The following is a 19,718-nucleotide window of genomic DNA, read 5'->3' on the forward strand; positions in this document are numbered from 1 at the left end:
AACCTTTCTTCGTATCACTTCGCATCATTTTTGGGAACCAGAGTTTGGGAACGGTATCGCTAAAGTTAGCAGGTAACTTATATCTAAATTTCTAGCGTGACATGACCCAACCTACCGCTTTTTCCAACGTGCTCGTCGTTGGAGGAACGCACGGGAATGAACTTACTGGGGTTTACCTTGTCAAACACTGGCAAAAGCAGCCGAAACTGGTAGAGCGCAGTTCCTTCAAAACACATCTATGCTTGGGCAATACAAAGGCTGTGGAGAAATGCGTACGTTATATTGATAAAGACCTGAACCGTGAGCGGTTTGACCGATTCGAAAAGGATACAAAAGAATGTACCCATTACGAGACAAAAAGAAAGCAGGAGCTGATCTCATGGATGGCGCTAGAGCAGATTGACTTCGTGATTGATCTCCACAACACGACGTCCAACATGGGAGTAACTTTGATCCTGCGCTCCATAGAAAGTATTTTATTACTGCACTTGGTAGGTGAAGTACAGGAAAAAATGCCATTCCCAGTTCATATTTTAGTTTTGCCAGATCGTCCAAAAAAAAGTTTTTCTGGGGACAGCGCTACCGGGGGATGGAGTTTATATACTGAGTTTAGTATTGGTATTGAGGTGGGACCCATATCCCATGGTACCCTAAAAGGGGAGACAATACAAAAGCAAGAAAAAGTCCTACAGGCATTCCTTGACAGCGTCGAGAAGCACAATGCTACAAAGACTTACCCAAAGAGAAGTATACAGGTCTTCAAATGGGTAGAAGCAGTCCATTACCCACTTGACGAGTTAGAGGAAGTTACAGCCTTTGTCCATCCTGCTTTAGACTCTCAGGACTGGGAGCCTCTTCGCCCTGGCAGCCCAATGCTCATGACATTTGAGGGGGACACTGTTTACTACCAAGGCAAAGAAATTGTATATCCAGTCTTTATCAATGAGGCAGCATATTTTGATGTTAAGAAAAATATTGCCTTTGCCATGACTAGGAAAATGTCGATTGACTTACCAGAACTTGACAAGACTACCTAAATATGGTGGCGAAACTATGACATGGAATTACATACACCCATTTTAATTATATACACCTATTGCAATAAAAAATCGATATATCCTAACCAACAGTGCTTCATGGATAGCATGTAAAAGGCTGAATCCTTGTATCTGAAAGCCATGCTAATGTTCACAGGAACATGAGTAAGAATACTATAGCTCTTAAAGGCTGGATTTGTTTTAATTCATGCTTATTTGTTTGTTTACTTGATAAGCATTTCGGGTTATAATACATGGATTCCCAGAGTGCAACCTTCTTTGAAATATGTGTATCATTCACTTTTTTTGTAAGAATATCTAATTTTCAGTTGAGGCTGGGGAGTTCTTATTTTCGGAGTATTTCAAAGGCTGAAGATGTTTTAAACTATGTTATTAAAATTTAGTGTATATAAAAATATAATTACAATAAATCATTGGGATGAGAAATATACAACCAATCAATAGCAATATAACATTTAAGGTTATTAACATAATTTGATTCTGCATTTTAGAATGCATCAGACTGAGAGCAATATTTGGCTGCATAGAAATTGATTGTACTTTTAGGTTTCAGAACAGGCTGTTTCTTTACTCAAACCTTGAAATTACATAAATAAACCAACTAGATCCTCTGCATAAATCCCTTTTTACAAAGAATTGGCTTATTTATATTTATTACACTTGGGCGTATTAACCTGGAGAGTTTTGTTGTTTTGTAACACTTGTTTTATTCCGTCAAACTTTCTCAGAACAAGCCCTTTAAAACAGCTTCACATACATAGGAAGATCCCATGAAAAAAAAAAGATCATTCAAGATAGGAAGCTACTTCGTGTGCCTTGCCCCATGAAAGGAAAAAAAAGTGTTGTTCAAGAAACAAAGATATTTCAAAATTCTTTATAAAAACCAGAACAGGACCCAACATTAATTCTCTTTCAAAAGCTTGTGCAGGTTGATGTCATACCGCTCAAAAACGTTTGCCCGACAGACGTAATGCTTATAATAATAAAGGTACCGTGGTTTCAACCCCTTATTTGATATTTAAAAAATTTAATTGTGTCAAAGGCTGCGACCCATCTTGGCATAGGATTCACCAGAGTTGAATACCAATTTTGGTGTATTAATATTCAGTATTTGGTTGGAGATCACCTTTGATTTAAAAAAAAAAAATTATTTTAAATTTTAGCCTTTCAAAATCCAACATTAGAGTGACTTTTATTAGAGTGGTTTTCAAAATCTGTGAAATTATATTTAGTTTATTAGTAATAATACACTGTTTTGTTCTAGCTTGACTATTACACTTTGACAATCACACTTTGTTTCACGGGATTTTGAAAACCACTCTAACCAGTGAACTACACTTTAGCGTATTACATGTTATTGTGATCTGATTCTATTGTTCTCTTTTGTGTTTTACTATGACCCTTCGACTATCACTTTAACAGGTTAATGGAAACCACTCTATCCTATTTGTATACATTGTGTACGTTTCTTTCTTTGGTTGGCTTAATTTGGCCTAAGGCAGGAATACCCTACCCCCCCCCCCCCCCTGACTAAAAAACACAACACATGTTTCCGTCAGTCAAAAACAATACAGCATAAACTTTATTAAAACAATTGACTGAAGAATTTTACAAATAAATTATCATCAATTCATTTCTCTTTAAACACCTTATTCTCCACTTACACTGTTTCTCTACCTCCAATATACAATTCTACAGAAAACAATATAAAGTATTCTGCAGAATTGCAAAATTGATTGTTGCCTTCAGTCTATTGCTCTTGTCAGAGGAATGTGTTGAATGAATAGGTTCTGTTCAATTATTTAACTCTATTGTGCTGCAAATGCCTTAACCTCAGGTATGCAATATGAACAATGTTGATGAAGGCAACTGCTTAAATCATCTTCATGGTAAGGATAGAAACTCATATAAAATAATTTCTTACCAAGACCATGAGGAACACTTATGACGTATGCTAAAAGATGTTTTAGTTTAATTCTCCTCTATTCTCCAAGTAAGTGCATTGAAATTGAAGTCAAACACTATGAAACCTAACATTTATCATATTGAAACAGTGAACCCAGTGTTATTACAACATTGGAAAAAACTACTGGGGATAGTTTCATGGTGCTTGACTTGGGCAATTAACATTTCAGGACAATAACATAAAGATGCTCTGCTCACAATGAGCTCAAAATTGCAATTGCACTTAAAATGAAATCTGCTGCATTTATAAAATTATAGTGTAAAAAGCTAGCTCTCTACTTGTCTTGTCCAGAAATTCTTTTGAATGTAATTGCTTTTGGCTTAGAAAAAAAACACGAACAGTTATTCACCATCTTTTATAAAGCCAGCCCAATCTGACTAGATAGAACTGCTTTGAATTAATAGACCTTGTACAAGCTTCAAACACATAACAAACATCTCTTAAAACAGGCAAAAAAACAACCACTTGCATTCCATTGCCTGAGATTGAGTAAACATTTTGTAATCATACAAAGCTAGCCTGGGGATTCTAAGTACTCCACGATTGGCATTCTGGGCATTACTCATCCATAGCATCCTCTTCTGGGCAGTCACGGCGGATGTGACCAGTGTTGCCACACTTGTAACACTTGGTGTCGTCAGTGCAGTCACGGGCAAAGTGACCAGACTTGCCACACCTGTAGCAGGACTCACCAGGGCTCTCTTTCTTCTCTGGGCAATCCCTGGCAATGTGGCTCTCGTCACCGCATGTGTAACAGCCCTCCTTTTTCTCATTGGGGCAGTCGCGCGCAAAGTGCCCAGTCTCCTGGCACCTGTAACAGACATCCCGGGATGATTCAGCATCACAATCACGGGCAAAATGACCACTCATATTGCACCTGTAGCAGACTACATCACGGTTCCTGCTCCCCCCACTGGATGGGTTCTTGCAGTCTCGGGAGATGTGCCCCTTTTTCCCACAGCTGTAACAGACAGGCTTGTCATCGCCATCAGCGTCAGGGCAGTTGCTGGCCAAGTGATCGGTCTTACCACACTGGTAGCAGGCTTTCACTGGACAAGAAAAAGAAATCAGTCACACCATGCATCTTGAAATTTGATTAAAAACCCTGTCAACGTTCTTGAAGCGTGATCTTCTGTAGAAATTGCTGCATGTCTGAAAACTTTCACAGTGATAAAATTAAAAGGATAACTTAAATCATACTAAGAAAATGTGAAAACGTAATTAGAAAATTTAACAGTATGTATCACAAAACTGAAAACATTCTTGTTCACTTCAACCAAGTCTTATAAACATAAATGAGCTTTTATTTCCATAATACAGATTTAAAACAGGATCCAGTTGGGTGAGAAAAAAATAAATATCAAAGTTACTTAATAAACTGAGGTGGTCAATTTTATTCATTTGCAAAAATTTAATCTGTTTTCAAGCTTTTCAAAAAGAGGCCAGAATCACCCTTCAGTATGCAATTGCAATCACATTGTAAAAGGAAGAATAACCAGTTCAGGTTTATGAAACAAAATTAACAGTTTAAACTCTATATTACCAACACAAAAAGTAAATCTCACCATTTCCACCCTTCTTGGAGCAGTTCCTGGCAATATGACCAGTTTGACCACAAGTATAACAGGCCCTATCTAGAAATAAAAGGTATGACATAGTTAAGAAAAGTAAAGCATCAGTGCTTTTTTATTATAATTGGTACTTTTTAGAGTCAAAATTCTACACCGGTTCTTTTCACCAAGAATGTGAAGGGATTACCTTACTAAATGAGCATTGGGATGAAGGAATTTAATCATGATTGCGCTGTTAACCACAATTGTTAGTTGCACATTTAGAAGATACAAGAAAAGGTGCGTAAAACATAGAAAAACAATAAGACCATGTTCTCTAAACATCAAATAAAGTTCAATCACAAATGAAACCCACACTTTGAAACTATTGAACTGGTTTATAAAATCTCTTCATTTTACCAAGTCTTGGCATCTTTTTGTGAAATACATAAATTCTGATGATTAGTTTTGTCCTAGAAGATAAAAATAATCAGGTTTTTAAACAAAAGATAATAATCAAGTTTTTTAAACAAAAGAACGACTGACTGTACATTAGCCTTTTTGAGCAATCACAAAAAACAAAAAAATTGATTATTTTAGTGTTGATGAGAGAAGCCATTTAAGTGTGTGTAAATGCACAAGGCTCGAAGTGTGTGTTTGTCTTAAGTAAAAAGTTTTAAAAAAACAGACAAAAACAGCATATCTGGGTCAAACATAATAGCGTTTGCCCAGTAATCAGCCCTCAGTTCTTCTCATCTTTATAGAGCTATCTGTCTAATCTAAAATTTGATAGAATTGAAATATTTTGAAAGTAGACTCCAAATGACTAAAATTTCAGATATCATGTAAACTTTAAGTAGTAATGGACTGATATCAGCTATTGGGTTACGGCAAACACATCTGCGATAACCAAAGTGCAACATTATTTTAAATACAGTACAGGTCTAGAGTAACATAACCTCCACTGGCAAGTACATGAGAATTGTGCATATTCTACTCTAGAGTGGCTCTAGAGTATCGACTAGTATATTCATAAGCTTGAACGTGTTTGTGAGTGATTTATTTTGTTGTTCTCTAATCTGTTATTTAGTCGATGATATGAAATGATTAGTGTATGGTTAGGGAAGTAAACTCAGAAACACAAAACTATAATTTTTTTCGCCATCTCCCAAACTTTAGCAAAATGGCTTGAATTTATTAAAGAACACTCCAGGGTTTTCGCTTTAGATATAACAGCAAGCAAAGAAAATTAATTACTAATAAGACGTAGAAAGGGCTTCAGTTACTTTTATTTTCTAGGGATTATTTAACAAGTTGTGTAAAGGAATGCGAACACCCTTAGCTGTAACTGAGTAAATCCAGTGTACCATTTCCTCAGGAGGAATGGGTCAAGTTCTTGAATACCCTGTTTGAGCAAATCTTATTTTGGCTGATTTGGCATAATTCGGTGGCGAAATTTTAATGCAATGACAAGACTTTTTAGTTCAAGGACTCAGGCGATACAAAGCAAGACATGATTCTACTCTGTGCTTCCCAATTATACCAAATGAAACTCTGCTACTTTATTCTATGAGAACCGCCTCCTGCTATTGATTTTTGTCCTTTCTCTTGCAGCATTAAAGGTACTAAGGGTATGTTAATCTTCATTTTTTTTAAATTTTATCATGTTTTATTGGTGCACATATTCTTTCAAAGCTTAGAGTTAGTGCAGGTTGATGACATCATACTGTTGCCAGCCAATCAAAGGCTTATAATAGAATGGATAACAATCCCATAATTTGATTGTATATGTTTTTTTGCCATTACATGACTGGCATAAAACGGCGCTTTGAGTCTAAGATACCATACGGGGTCTCTAATTCAATTACCTTCTCAAAAATGCAAAGAAAGAACAAGACTAACACTCTAAATCTAAATATCGACTTGCAGATATTCGCATTTTCAAAAGATGCGAATAAAAACGCTTACAATTCTCGGAGAACAAGCAACTGATCAAACACCGGGTTTCTATACAAGAGCCACGTTTCCTTCCACCACGAGACAACTATCTGAGAGACCATAAATATCTCCTTAAAATGCCTCTGAGATTACAGAAAAAAACACCATGACTGCAAACAGAACCCTCGTAAGCATAGGTTCAGTTACAGGGCTGTAAATTAATCAAGATTACGCTTTGCAAAGCCTTGATATAAAGCACAGGTAACGAAAAGTCGAGTTTTACCTCCGAACTTTGCACCACTACCGCCACCGCCGGGGCTAGCCTCAGTACAATCACGAGCAAAATGACCTGTTTTGCCACATTTATAACAATCCTTAGACGACGACATCTTCACCCTAAGGGAGAAAAAAAGAAATGAACCACCATATCAACTTAAAGACAAAAAAACAACAACAAGAGCGACTTGCTTCGATCACGACGGTCGACCTAACAAGTATGGCGCAACCTCATTGCGAGACTTCAAATGGAGCTAGTTTAACCCCACTATATGGGAAAAATCAAAGCAAAATACACCACAAATAGATTCCTTGGTTATCACTACATCTCACCTCTACCGTTTCGAGCCCTCTTAACCCGAAACAACAAAAAAATCCGGCTTTTCTTCGCCGGCTCTCTCCAAGCTGCAACCCTACAATGAAATTTTCCACGTGTTTCAAATATTGCCGTGACCGCTTGGCCTGGTGGGATCGCCGAACTGGGATAGTGTTATGTACTCCATGTTTGAATGCCATAAATGTATCCTAAACAGTTATTTTACATAAGCCATGTGCCCTTACAATCATCATAATCATCGACCCTCATCAGCCCTCTTCTACCCTCATCGAGCATCATCTTCTTTTATCAGTCCTCTTATCTACCATCATTTAACATCATCTACCCTTATCCATCATCATCATCTACCCTAATCCATCATCATATACCCTCATCCACTATCATCTACCATCACCTACCTTCATCCACCATCCTTAGCCCTTGTTTACCATCATCAGCCTTCTTCCACCCTCATCCACCATGGTCAGTCCTCATATACACTCATCAAAAGTCATCTACCCATTTCAGCCCTCAACCACCATCATCATTGAATGCTTTTTTAATTTTTTTTATTTGAGTCACTTTCGCTTCTACTGAAGTTTGTATGTGTCATGCGACCTACTATCCTACCTTCCTTCATCTCAAACCTACCTAAGATCCTCTTTTTAGCAAGTGTTTTCTAGCTGCCTGTTGCTCACCAAATGTTTTTTTTTTAATTCTCTCTGCTTGCAGATGTCAAAAGGTTTAAGTGCTTGTGCTTACATAAAATATGTCCATGCTATCACCCTCCAAAGACCATTTGCTACCCCTGAAGCTATGGCTCCATACAAAAACTTCATTGTACATATAAATATTTTTTGTTAAAAAATCCCAATGTACAATATCAACATTATATTTGTTATCCATATGAGTTTGCATCCTAATTTTAGAAATAAAAGTCATCATCTAAGTCATCACCAAAATCTGGAAATGAAAAAAATTAATATTAAAATATGATGTAAATCATTTTTTTCTATTCTTTGCTGTGTTTGAGCATATGTGAGCATAGCAAGAAATATTTAGTCCGGGAGTAGAAAGTGGGTATCCTTCAAGAAATTATGCTGGTTGCTCTAGCATTTTGGTAAGCCTAGTAGTCAATCCTTGTAGAGAGGCATATGCTATTTTCTTCATCCTTTGAAGAAGAAGGGAGGGGGAATTAGGCTTCCCTTCAGAAGCTGCAGGAGAGTTTACATTTAATATCCTGAGGGGGGAGGGGAGGGAACATTTTACATCTTCAAATTTCAGAGCACCCAAGAATCCACTAGAACTTGTTTATAAAATAGAGCCCCCACCCCTAGGAGGGCCTATTCCCCCCTACCCTCCTTTTCCCCTAGTGTGGTTAAAACTAGCTTTTCTCATGCCTTGGCCCTAATCTTTGACAACTGTATCTGAAACTTCAATTATCCAAAAAACTCACCGTTAAAAAAACCTTGATGCATTGCCACTGCAACACTGCCATCTGAACCAACGAAATCAAGCTGTGGGGTCCCTGTTGTACTGTGCGTAAAAAAACTGATCTCCTTCATAGATATGTCCATACTTGACTCATTACCGGATATGTTACAGTTTGTATCAACACAATAAATAGTTATGGTTTCCTCTGACAACTTGGTGTAGAATTCAGATGAATTTGAACTACTATGGTTGTGACCAGTTCTTATCATCTCTTCTGTATTTGAGATCACACTAAAATCTGACATATCTGTTGTATTTTCTTCAAGTTCTTTTCTCAGAGCTGACATCTTTGGGTTTTTTTAATTTTGTATGCAGGTCTTTAGTATTGTTTTCTTTCTCCATGTTTTTTAAGTGGTTTTGTCCATTTTTCCAATCTAAAGCTTGTTTTCCTGGAAAAAAAGATAAAATAAGTACAATCCTAACTACGATACTGTGACATCTCAAAGTTAAGACACTTTAATATCAGAAATTTGTTACATTTATAACATATTATTCTTTACACATAGCATTTACGTTACCCCACGTGCGCACTGGGATGCGAATGTTCATGTGATAGTTGTTGTTTCACGGATCAGAAATTTGTATTCGATCTACGGCTAAACTGCAGAATACCCGTCCACTTATTTGCATTTTCCTTGTATTTACTGCCTCGTTCTATAGAAATCGAGGTGTGAAGTCTCATTACTAACTCTTTGTGCACGGGTATTCTGCAGTTGCTCCCGATCTACAAAAGCTTACCTCTAAAGCCAGAACTTCCGCTTGTCCCAAGACCAACAGATCCCTCTATAAATGTACTTTCCGAAGTTCTTGAAATATTCAGAGAGATTATGGATTTTTTCTTTGACCTTTGTTTCACAACTTCTTTGTTGTTATGAACGTGTTTCGCTACCATAAAGCAAGAACTGTCAACCATAAAACTCGAGCAAATCGATGATCGATGGCTCACCGTACAGCCCATCGCTTAAACTCGTTGTTGTAGAAAAGACGACGAAATCTGCTCCTAAGTGTTACGCGTGTTTGAACTAAAACCTGAACGAACATGTGATCTACGGGCTTTCATGAAAATTCCATCGAGATGTGACCGGGAAATGAAAACAAAGAAACCGCGTTACTTTAACTCGTCACTAGTCTCCATCGACAAAAGTGACATAGGGAGCCAAAGAAGCCTTAGATCACGGTAAAATAAACTCCTTCGCAGGCTCCCAGCGTCCAAAGTCACACAAACGCTCTCTCCGAGCGCTAGCTCAAGCAGGGAAGTGTTTTCCCCAGTTCAAGATAGTTAGTTAAAGACTCCAAGTGTCGTTGAGCAATTTTGTCCCCAGGCAATTGCTGCGAGGCGAATTTGGTCTGAGAAGGTGGGAATGTATGCATGACTGCCGCAGCGGCTCATAAGTAGGGGCAATCAACTTCCCCACATTCTGGTACTATATAGGTGTCACGGCGTTTCCTAGGATCAGGCTTTTTTTTAGACGCGCGGATGAGCCAATCCGATTCGACCTTTGTGTTGACATTTTGGCTGAGCCCAAATGCACGCGCAGTCTACAAAAAGCTATCGGTCTTCGGTACTTTGACTTTTGATGCTGTCTTCTTTTATATAAATCCAACCCTACCTACGACTTTGAATTCCGCTCCCTAAAAAGCAATCATAAATGTATTTAGCTACAATGCTGTGGTGTTTTTAGTAGGCTATCAAATCTGTAAAGTTTTGGGCTCCGATTCTAGCTGATTCTGGTGGAGATAAGGGCCTTAAGTTTTAATACAGTTTTTAGAAGGCCTTATTGTTTGAACTGGTATTCTGATCAATTTCCTAGGTTCCTAAAAGTCAGGAATCTAAAACATTTTCTGGGTCTACCCCAAGACCCCTCACAAAATAAAAATATGAATGTGATGGTCCTTCTGCTTTCACTTTTATGACGGGAAGGGTCGACCTGGTTCCAGAGCCTCGAACGTCTCTCTATTTTGTGGCCAGCTCGAAATTCGAAATACTGTAAATTGCCAGATTTTAATGCCCTGTTACAACTTTTAAGAATTTAATGAATGTTAAAGTGTCATTTCGTTAAACTTGATTTTTGAAATGAAATTCGTGTATCCAAGCCTTTTTTGGCAACCATTATACTTTCGGCATATCTCACTTTTTCAGAAATCATGCACAGGAATGACCGATAGAAGCGATAACCAATGCCAAAGTCAAAGATTAGCGTAGACCAGTCGATAAAGGCAAACATCGTCACTTGAGATCAAAATCACGATTTTTCATATTGAGAAGCTACTGACAACAATACTAAAGCAGGTTAAATCAAAGACATTCTATCATTAATGTTAAAATGGTCCTTTAAAAAAAATGTCTTGTGTTCCGATCACTTTTTGGGATAGGTGCTGTTAATTGCTATGGCAACATACATTGTCGTGAATTGTTCCAGCCAATCGTCATCATCATCGGCTCGTGAAAGATAAATCACAACATCTTTGCGGGATTGCGTGAATGTTCCGCTCGAGAGAGTTAAAAAATGGCCGTAACAGCGAACAAAAACGTTGCATTGGGCTGCTTTCTTGTGGCTGTTTTTGCAATAAATGGTAAGTTTTATATTAGTCAATCAATTATATACCACCATATGGCTTGAGATGGTGTTATTATGAGGCTATATAACTTGACGTAATGCTGAGAATGGACGTACCGTCCATACTAAAAGCTAATAAACATAACTTGTAGGCCTATATTGTATGAGGCTGTATATGATGACGTAATGCTGAGAATGGACCTACCGGCTATACTAAAAGCTAATAAACATAACTTGTGGGCCTGTATTGTATAATAAAAAGGCAATATTTCATATTACATACAATGTAAGGTATGATATCTTAACTTTTCTTAATTTTTTATTTGAGTTTGTGAAAGCAAGTCGTAGTTTTTAATAAACAATGGATCACCCCTAAGAATTCGTTCATCGTTTTCAAATCACACAAGAAGCAGATAAAGTTTTGTATAACAATATGTTATTCTTCTAGACATTCTAGAGACGATGTTATACTAGATAGAAACCACCCTTATCTAAAATTGATTATTTATTTGGTACGCGCTAAATCATTCATTCAATTATTAAATGACATATGTAAAATTCTAATAAGATAAGCTAACGCATGACAGCGTTAGCTGACATTTAAAACATCAACAAAAGAGCGACGAATTTGTTTTTTTTTCAAACAATTTCCACTTAAAAATGGAGTCCATGGCATTAAGTTTGTTATGTCGCTTTTGTACTGGGAAAGTAGCTACTTTGCACAGTAAAATGAAAATGTCTAAAAAAATCTCATAAAAACAAATTACAAAAAGTCAAACGAATACTTGCATAATGAATCAGTGCATAGCAATTTGAATTCATTTTTTTTATACTAAGAGTATTAGCCCCAGCGTTTTTATTTACATGGATTTGCATGAGTTTATTATGGTCAATCCCAAGGTCCGATAACGAAATAATCACGCCTAATAATAAAGTACTAGAATCTGGGGGGTATAGGGTTTAGGGCTGTCTATACCAATAAATTTCTCTAACTCTTTCAAGGATGTGACTGCGCGAGTAACACTACCTCCAACTCAACGAAAATAGACGAGGGAAAGCTTCTAGACCAACTATTTCAAGGGTACGACAAGCGCGTGCGTCCAGTAACGGACCCGTCCGATGTGGTGGAGTTGAAGCTTGGACTCAAGATTCAAAAGATAGTGAAGATTGTAAGGGAAGGGGAAGGGAAGGGAAGGGTTGACAGAAGAGGGAGGGTTGAGGGAAGGGAAAGGCTGAGCGAAGGGAGGGTTGACGTAAGGGAAGGGTGTTCGGCCACATCCCTTCACCTCCACCTCCTACTACCTCAAACAGCTATTTGAGGATAAGGAGTTGAAAGGTGGAAACCTTTGGACAACAGCTGCTTGATTCGCCCATGACAGGTTCTCCAAAAAGGTTTGGATTCGGGATCCAAGTATGTGGATACCGGATCCTAGTGTGTGGATTCCATGTGGGTTTTTTCCCGTGGTTTCGGATTCCATTTTTGTTATCAGGATTCTTGCATTCCGGATTCCAGCTTAAGTCTTGGATTCCGGATCCTAGTGTGTGAATTCCGGATTCCAGTAGCATGGATCCCGGAATCTTATTTTTTCATGGATTCCGGATTCCGGATTACCTGTCATGGGGCGCTTTGATGATTTTAGAATTGATGGGGAAAAGTGTTTGGGCAGAGAACAGGTGGATCACCACCTCTGTCCCACTACTTTGTTTACCCTAAGGGGAACAGGGCCGTAACATGTGGTGGGCGCACTTGGCGCTTGCGTTTTCGTAAGGGATGTCTCAAATGTTTATAAGTGATAAAAACTCTATATTGATTGATTCAGGACAGCAAAGAACAGGAGATGATCACACGTGTTTGGGTAACACAGGTAGGCTGCAGCTCGTTATTTTCGAGGGAAGGGGAAAGGAGGTGATTTATCAGATGGAAGAGGCGACTGCACAAATTGATTAGTAACACATAACATATTGCAAGGAGGGGTTTTCATTTTTTTCAACTCAAGTCGACGACGCATTTACAGCGGTTTCACTCATTGCGCATGAGCCGATTGATGTTTTAGCCCGCCCCGGATCGGCTCGCCTGCTCTTGTCATACAGAGATGAAGTTGAGTTTCCGGTCCCCTTAACCGGGTCAGCCCGGGTTTCATTAAACCGGGGCCTAGCAACTAGGGACGGACAGTTTTTAATACGCATTGTTGTACATTGACCACAGGTTTGGAGAGACCCAAAGCTTAGATGGGATGTCGAAAAAGGAGGTGGCATAGAAACAATATTTGTGGACCCAAGCGAGATTTGGACACCGGATATCTCACTATACAACAAGTGAGGATATCTTTTGGATTCAGACCTACATAGCATAGATCCCATCTCTAATCCCTCATCGCGGTGCTAATGCAAGCAAAAGTTGATGTTTGCTAGTATTTTTCATTTAAAAGACAGCTATTAGCATATTAGGAGAGTGCCCTAGGACACCATTAAGTCTATCGGGGGTATATGTATATTTCAGTATTTGCAGCAAAGGAGGATTCATTCGGAGTTTTCTTGTTTGGCTTTGCCTGGATGAGAAAATTATTTTCTAATGAATCACCACAGCTCTTCTAAATGCTGTCTTTTTCCGAAACTACATTGATTCCAAAATTGTTTAAACTGATATTCTGGTTTTGTATGATCTGGAATTGATTTGTTTAACTTAGTGGTGAAAAGACTAAAAAACCCTGTCCAAATGTGGGGAGAGGCGTTTTGACTGTTCATTTCATGCCGAATTTTTCCATAAATCTCCCACTATGCTTTGCAATATGGCATGGCATCAAGATGGTTTTAGACGCCTTCAAGGAGTGGACATTGTGTTTTGAGGCCATGGAAAGAGGCCTGTAGGGTCAGAAAAAAAAAGGAATCTATTTATTTCTTGAGTTTAGTTTGCTGATCTCTTTCCCGTGTGTGGTATTTTGAGCGTTTTGTTTAGAGGGTCAATTCTGCTATTTTTCCTTTTTCGGTTTGTCTAAGAAAGAGCTATTAAGAAAGAGCTTAGACCATTTTTTAGACTTCTGCCTTAGTATCTTGAGCTACTTGTGTGTTTATTTTGGATTTATGATTGTTTTTGGGGGTTGTAGGTACTTCTAGCGATACAGACCGGTTAAGGTGTCAGTGGGTTAACTATACTATTTATTCCCACAGTGCTGATGATTCCGTGTCAGTTGCTGGCTCCGTAAAAAAGTTCCAGACCAAAATTGTCGTCGCAAACACGGGTAAAGTCGTATGGCAGTCCCCAGCAACCTTCAGAAGCGAGTGCTCCATCAAGATTCGTTACTGGCCCTTTGATGTGCAGAAATGCTCAATGACATTTGGCTCTTTTATCTTTCCCGCGTCAGCTCTAAACGTCACCTCCCTCTACGACTCATCTTTCTATACAGGTAAAGGTGTCTGTTGTCATTATGCATATTACCAATATCATTCGAGATGGAAATAATGGAGATAAATTGGCGTGTTTTTTTTATTAAAAATCGCGAATCTAAAGACTGGAAAAAGTGAAGCCTGTGAAGTTTTAACATCTAGTGAATATAGCATAATCATTGCAGGATCTATTTTTCCCTACGATCGCGAAACTACGACTCGCGAAATGTTACGACAATGTTACGTGCCGACACCCTACGTCCTAGCTACCCCCTCCTCTCCTCCCTTACCCTGTGCAAGCCATAGCTACCCCCTCCTCCCCTTCCATACCCTGTGCAAGCCATAGCTACCCCCTCCTCTCCTTCCATACCCTGTGCAAGCCATAGCTACTCCCTCCTCCCCTTCCATACCCTGTGCAAGCCATAGCTACCCCCTCCTCCCCTTCCATACCCTGTGCAAGCCATAGCTACCCCCTCCTCCCCTTCCATACCCTGTGCAAGCCATAGCTCTTATTGCACGATGTACACTTTTTTAATGCTACCCACCCTTACACAGACCGATTCATGCAGAGTGGAGATTGGGACATCAAGGAGGTGTCTTTGGGGAGAGCCGATACCAGGCCAGGAAAAACCACAGTCAGTACACTACGCCTGCAGATCACGGTCGAGCGCAAGCCGATCTACTACATCATCTACCTCATCAGCCCCTGTTCCTTGCTGCTTTTCCTTGCCTTAATGAGTTTCACAATCCCCTCGGAGAGCGGTGAAAGGATCGGTTTCATTACCACTATCCTGCTTGCCCTGACTGTTTACCTCCTGCTTGTTCAGCAACTGCTGCCGGAGACCTCGGACGAGCTTCCTCTCGTCGGTTTATTCTGCGTTATTGCCATTGCTGAAACTGCGTTCGTTTTGCTTCTGACAATTTTGGTTTTGCGCTGCTTTTACAAGGAAGGCCAGCCCCCAGTCTGGGCTCAGCGACTGCTTGGATGTTGGTGTTGCAAAAAGCAGGAGAAGAAAAGAAAACCCGGCACGCTTTCTAAACTCGGCGAGACGTACATGAACGGCTACGAGATGGGTTCTTCGTCTGAGAAGATAGCCACGGACATCGTATCCGTCTTCAGTCAATTCAAGACGGAGGAAGAAGCAGCCGGACCGAGCTGGCAGGACATTTCACGGACATTGAACATAATTTGCTTTGCAATTTCTGTCGTACTCATTAGCACCACCTGTGCAGTGATTTTTACTAATTCTGACAGCGTCACAACTGATGTTTCATAATTAAAAGACCTTTGACAGGAAATAACGACTCGGGTGCATCTAGAGAGGGGCTAGAGTCCTAGTTGATGACGTTTAGAAATCTAAATTTTGATTTCTAATGTTTGGTCATCCGAAATGTATTGCCTGATGACGTCCCTTACCAGTAAAGGTCTGAGTTATTGGCGTCTCTAGTGGCAATAGTGTGAAAAGCTGGATGAGCTTGTCTCGGTTGTACTGGGCACGAGAGCTTGCTTAGATGGCTTATTGTTTCTTTTGTTGGACAGAAATAGGATTCCTCAACCAGTTTCTTGGATGTATACAATACCGCTGACCAGATCTGTCGACTCCACCGCGTTTCGCAGCATTACAGCCAAATTCGTTATGGCGCGACCTCGGCGAATCCAAAATCCATATCTCGTTTGGGAATAACGCGTAGTCAGACACAAGATTTGGGGGGGCTTGTCTGGTTTTGATTGTTTGGTTTGATTGACTACGCGCTATCCCCAAACGAAGAAAGAAATTTTGGATTCTGGCAGGTCGCGCAACAACTAATTTGACTATAATCATGTCTAATATCAAAATATACATTAGACTAGGATCTATGTTCTTTGTACATTTATGGAAACATAAATGGCAACTGGCGAGGAAATATAAATAAATGTGTTTGCCGGGTCAGGACTTTGTTGTTGTGTCTGTATGTTGCGTTAGTGTATTGGTAATTCGGTTGTGGTTTTGCTACAAGTCGTCGCTCTCTCTCACTGAATGCTCACCTTGCGTTATCTTCCTGTTTATCGCACGCGATTTTAACCCGGACAGGCATGATAATTTCATTATCAGAATTCCATCGCTATTGACTGCGTGCACTTGTAAGAATTATTCCATCGCTATTGACTGCGTACACTTGTAAGAATTATTCCATCGCTATTGCTTGCGTGCACTTGTAAGAATTATTCCATCGCTATTGACTGCGTGCACTTGTAAGAATTATTCCATCGCTATTGACTGCGTGCACTTGTAAGAATTATTCCATCGCTATTGACTGCATGCACTTGTGAGAATTATCCCATCGCTATTGACTGCGTGCACTTGTAAGAATTATTCCATCGCTATTGACTGCGTGCACTTGTAAGAATTATTCCATCGCTATTGACTGCGTGCACTTGTAAGAATTATTCCATCGCTATTGACTGCGTACACTTGTAAGAATTATTCCACCGCTATTGCTTGCGTGCACTTGTAAGAATTATTCCATCGCTATTGACTGCGTGCACTTGTAAGAATTATTCCATCGCTATTGACTGCATGCACTTGTAAGAATTATCCCATCGCTATTGACTGCGTGCACTTGTAAGAATTATTCCATCGCTATTGACTGCGTGCACTTGTAAGAATTATTCCATCGCTATTGACTGCGTGCACTTGTAAGAATTATTCCATCGCTATTGACTACGTGCACTTGTAAGAATTATTCCATCGCTATTGACTACGTGCACTTGTAAGAATTATTCCATCGCTATTGACTGCATGCACTTGTAAGAATTATTCCATCGCTATTGCTTGCGTGCACTTGTAAGAATTATTCCATCGCTATTGACTGCGTGCACTTGTAAGAATTATTCCATCGCTATTGACTGCGTGCACTTGTGAGAATTATCCCATCGCTATTGACTGCGTGCACTTGTAAGAATTATTCCATCGCTATTGACTGCGTGCACTTGTAAGAATTATTCCATCGCTATTGCTTGCGTGCACTTGTAAGAATTATTCCATCGCTATTGACTGCGTGCACTTGTAAGAATTATTCCATCGCTATTGACTGCGTCCACTTGTAAGAATTATTCCATCGCTATTGACTACGTGCACTTGTAAGAATTATTCCATCGCTATTGCTTGCGTGTGCTTGTAAGAATTATTCCATCGCTATTGACTGCGTGCACTTGTAAGAATTATTCCATCGCTATTGACTGCGTGCACTTGTGAGAATTATCCCATCGCTATTGACTGCGTGCACTTGTAAGAATTATTCCATCGCTATTGACTGCGTGCACTTGTAAGAATTATTCCATCGCTATTGCTTGCGTGCACTTGTAAGAATTATTCCATCGCTATTGACTGCGTGCACTTGTAAGAATTATTCCATCGCTATTGACTGCGTCCACTTGTAAGAATTATTCCATCGCTATTGACTACGTGCACTTGTAAGAATTATTCCATCGCTATTGCTTGCGTGTGCTTGTAAGAATTATTCCATCGCTATTGACTGCGTGCACTTGTAAGAATTATTCCATCGCTATTGACTGCATGCACTTTGTAAGAATTATTCCATCGCTATTGACTGCGTGCACTTGTAAGAATTATTCCATCGCTATTGACTGCGTGCACTTGTAAGAATTATTCCATCGCTATTGCTTGCGTGCACTTGTAAGAATTATTCCATCGCTATTGACTGCGTGCACTTGTAAGAATTATTCCATCGCTATTGACTGCGTGCACTTGTAAGAATTATTCCATCGCTATTGACTGCGTGCACTTGTAAGAATTATTCCATCGCTATTGACTACGTGCACTTGTAAGAATTATTCCATCGCTATTGACTACGTGCACTTGTAAGAATTATTCCATCGCTATTGCTTGCGTGCACTTGTAAGAATTATTCCATCGCTATTGACTGCGTGCACTTGTAAGAATTATTCCATCGCTATTGACTGCGTGCACTTGTAAGAATTATTCCATCGCTATTGACTGCGTGCACTTGTAAGAATTATTCCATCGCTATTGACTGCGTGCACTTGTAAGAATTATTCCATCGCTATTGACTGCGTGCACTTGTAAGAATTATTCCATCGCTATTGACTGCGTGCACTTGTAAGAATTATTCCATCGCTATTGACTGCGTGCACTTGTAAGAATTATTCCATCGCTATTGACTGCGTGCACTTGTAAGAATTATTCCATCGCTATTGACTGCGTGCACTTGTAAGAATTATTCCATCGCTATTGACTGCGTCCACTTGTAAGAATTATTCCATCGCTATTGACTGTGTCCACTTGTGCGTGCAGGTGTTTTCTATATGTATTTTTAGTCTATATTTTACTTATTAATTTTTTCATCAAAAATAACGACTGTTTTGCTGTCAAATATTTGGCTAAAAAACTCTCTTGTAGTAGAAGATGCCGAGCTCGTTTGCTTACCGCTTTTCTGTGCTAAGGGCAAAGCTTATACGGAAATCGTCACCGTAAGACCTGAAGCAATCTCTAGTTCTTTTAATATATACCGTTGTCTGGAAAGGGCAGGCTCGGGCATACTACGCCCCGAAAAAAGTGCCTGCCCCTCCACGGCTCATCTTTCTATACAGGTAAAAGTATCTGTTATGTCATCCTTCATATAACCAAATATCATTCGAGGGTAGCTTTGGGGATTCAGGCCCGTTGCCAGAGTGTTTAAGGGGGGTTCTTTCGAACCCTCCCCTCCCCCTCGACTGGGAATTCCGCTCTAATGGAGGATTCTTGGGTACCACCGCGAGCTAAAACGAGCTACCTAAGGGAAAATGGTCCGCTAATGGGTAAACGAAATCTCTTGAAATCTTATTGTCTCAAAGAACCATAAAGTAAACAATATTCCATTTCAAATTTAACATGCTAAAAATTACTGGAATTGGTTATCGTTGGTTTTATGTCAGAGGAATTTGAAGGAGTTTTTCCTCGCAATGCGGCTCCTAAAATTATGTTGGTAACTTTAAATAGCCCGAGTTAATGCCAACTTCCAAGATCTGCCAGAAAAAGCGGTCTTCGATGCACTGTTCAACAAGTACGACAAACGAATTCGACCCGCCGAACAGCCTGCAAATGCAGTCTCTCTGAGAATTGGTGTTCAACTCAGCAAGATAATCAAAGTGGTAAGAATCATAGGGTCTTTTTTGTC

The 19,718-nt window shown here is 39.5% G+C and overlaps 3 protein-coding genes across 5 annotated transcripts; 2 read left to right on the top strand and 1 right to left on the bottom strand.

Moving 5' to 3' along the window:
* The first annotated feature begins 4 nt into the window (after positions 1–4).
* Positions 5–2,068, top strand: LOC5501082 (aspartoacylase). Its single transcript, XM_001622382.3, has one exon. It carries the CDS (start codon positions 102–104, stop codon positions 1,035–1,037), a length of 936 nt encoding a protein of 311 aa, XP_001622432.2. The 5' UTR covers positions 5–101; the 3' UTR covers positions 1,038–2,068.
* Positions 2,069–2,607: 539 nt separating this feature from the next.
* On the bottom strand, positions 2,608–7,275 carry LOC5501078 (DNA-binding protein HEXBP). Of its 2 annotated transcripts, XM_032369446.2 has the most exons (5): positions 7,122–7,275; positions 6,796–6,908; positions 4,590–4,658; positions 3,902–4,073; positions 2,608–3,835 (listed from the first exon to the last, which is right to left on the bottom strand). In XM_032369446.2, exons 2-5 carry the CDS (start codon positions 6,899–6,901, stop codon positions 3,583–3,585), a joined length of 600 nt encoding a protein of 199 aa, XP_032225337.1. In that variant the 5' UTR covers positions 6,902–6,908; positions 7,122–7,275; the 3' UTR covers positions 2,608–3,582. The 2 variants fall into 2 exon arrangements, with proteins under 2 accessions (XP_032225337.1, XP_032225336.1); XM_032369445.2 differs by having other exon boundaries at positions 2,608–4,073.
* Positions 7,276–11,017: 3,742 nt separating this feature from the next.
* LOC5501080 (neuronal acetylcholine receptor subunit beta-3) lies at positions 11,018–15,983 on the top strand. Of its 2 annotated transcripts, none has more exons than XM_001622381.3 (6): positions 11,018–11,172; positions 12,159–12,325; positions 12,977–13,021; positions 13,363–13,472; positions 14,325–14,560; positions 15,096–15,983. In XM_001622381.3, the coding sequence occupies exons 1-6, from the start codon at positions 11,106–11,108 to the stop codon at positions 15,815–15,817; spliced, it is 1,347 nt and encodes a 448-aa protein (XP_001622431.3). In that variant the 5' UTR covers positions 11,018–11,105; the 3' UTR covers positions 15,818–15,983. The 2 variants fall into 2 exon arrangements, with proteins under 2 accessions (XP_001622431.3, XP_048579133.1); XM_048723176.1 differs by having other exon boundaries at positions 11,131–11,172; positions 12,159–12,237.
* Positions 15,984–19,718: the final 3,735 nt, after the last annotated feature.

Source organism: Nematostella vectensis, chromosome 1, assembly GCF_932526225.1.
Source record: "Nematostella vectensis chromosome 1, jaNemVect1.1, whole genome shotgun sequence".
NCBI lineage: Eukaryota > Metazoa > Cnidaria > Anthozoa > Actiniaria > Edwardsiidae > Nematostella > Nematostella vectensis.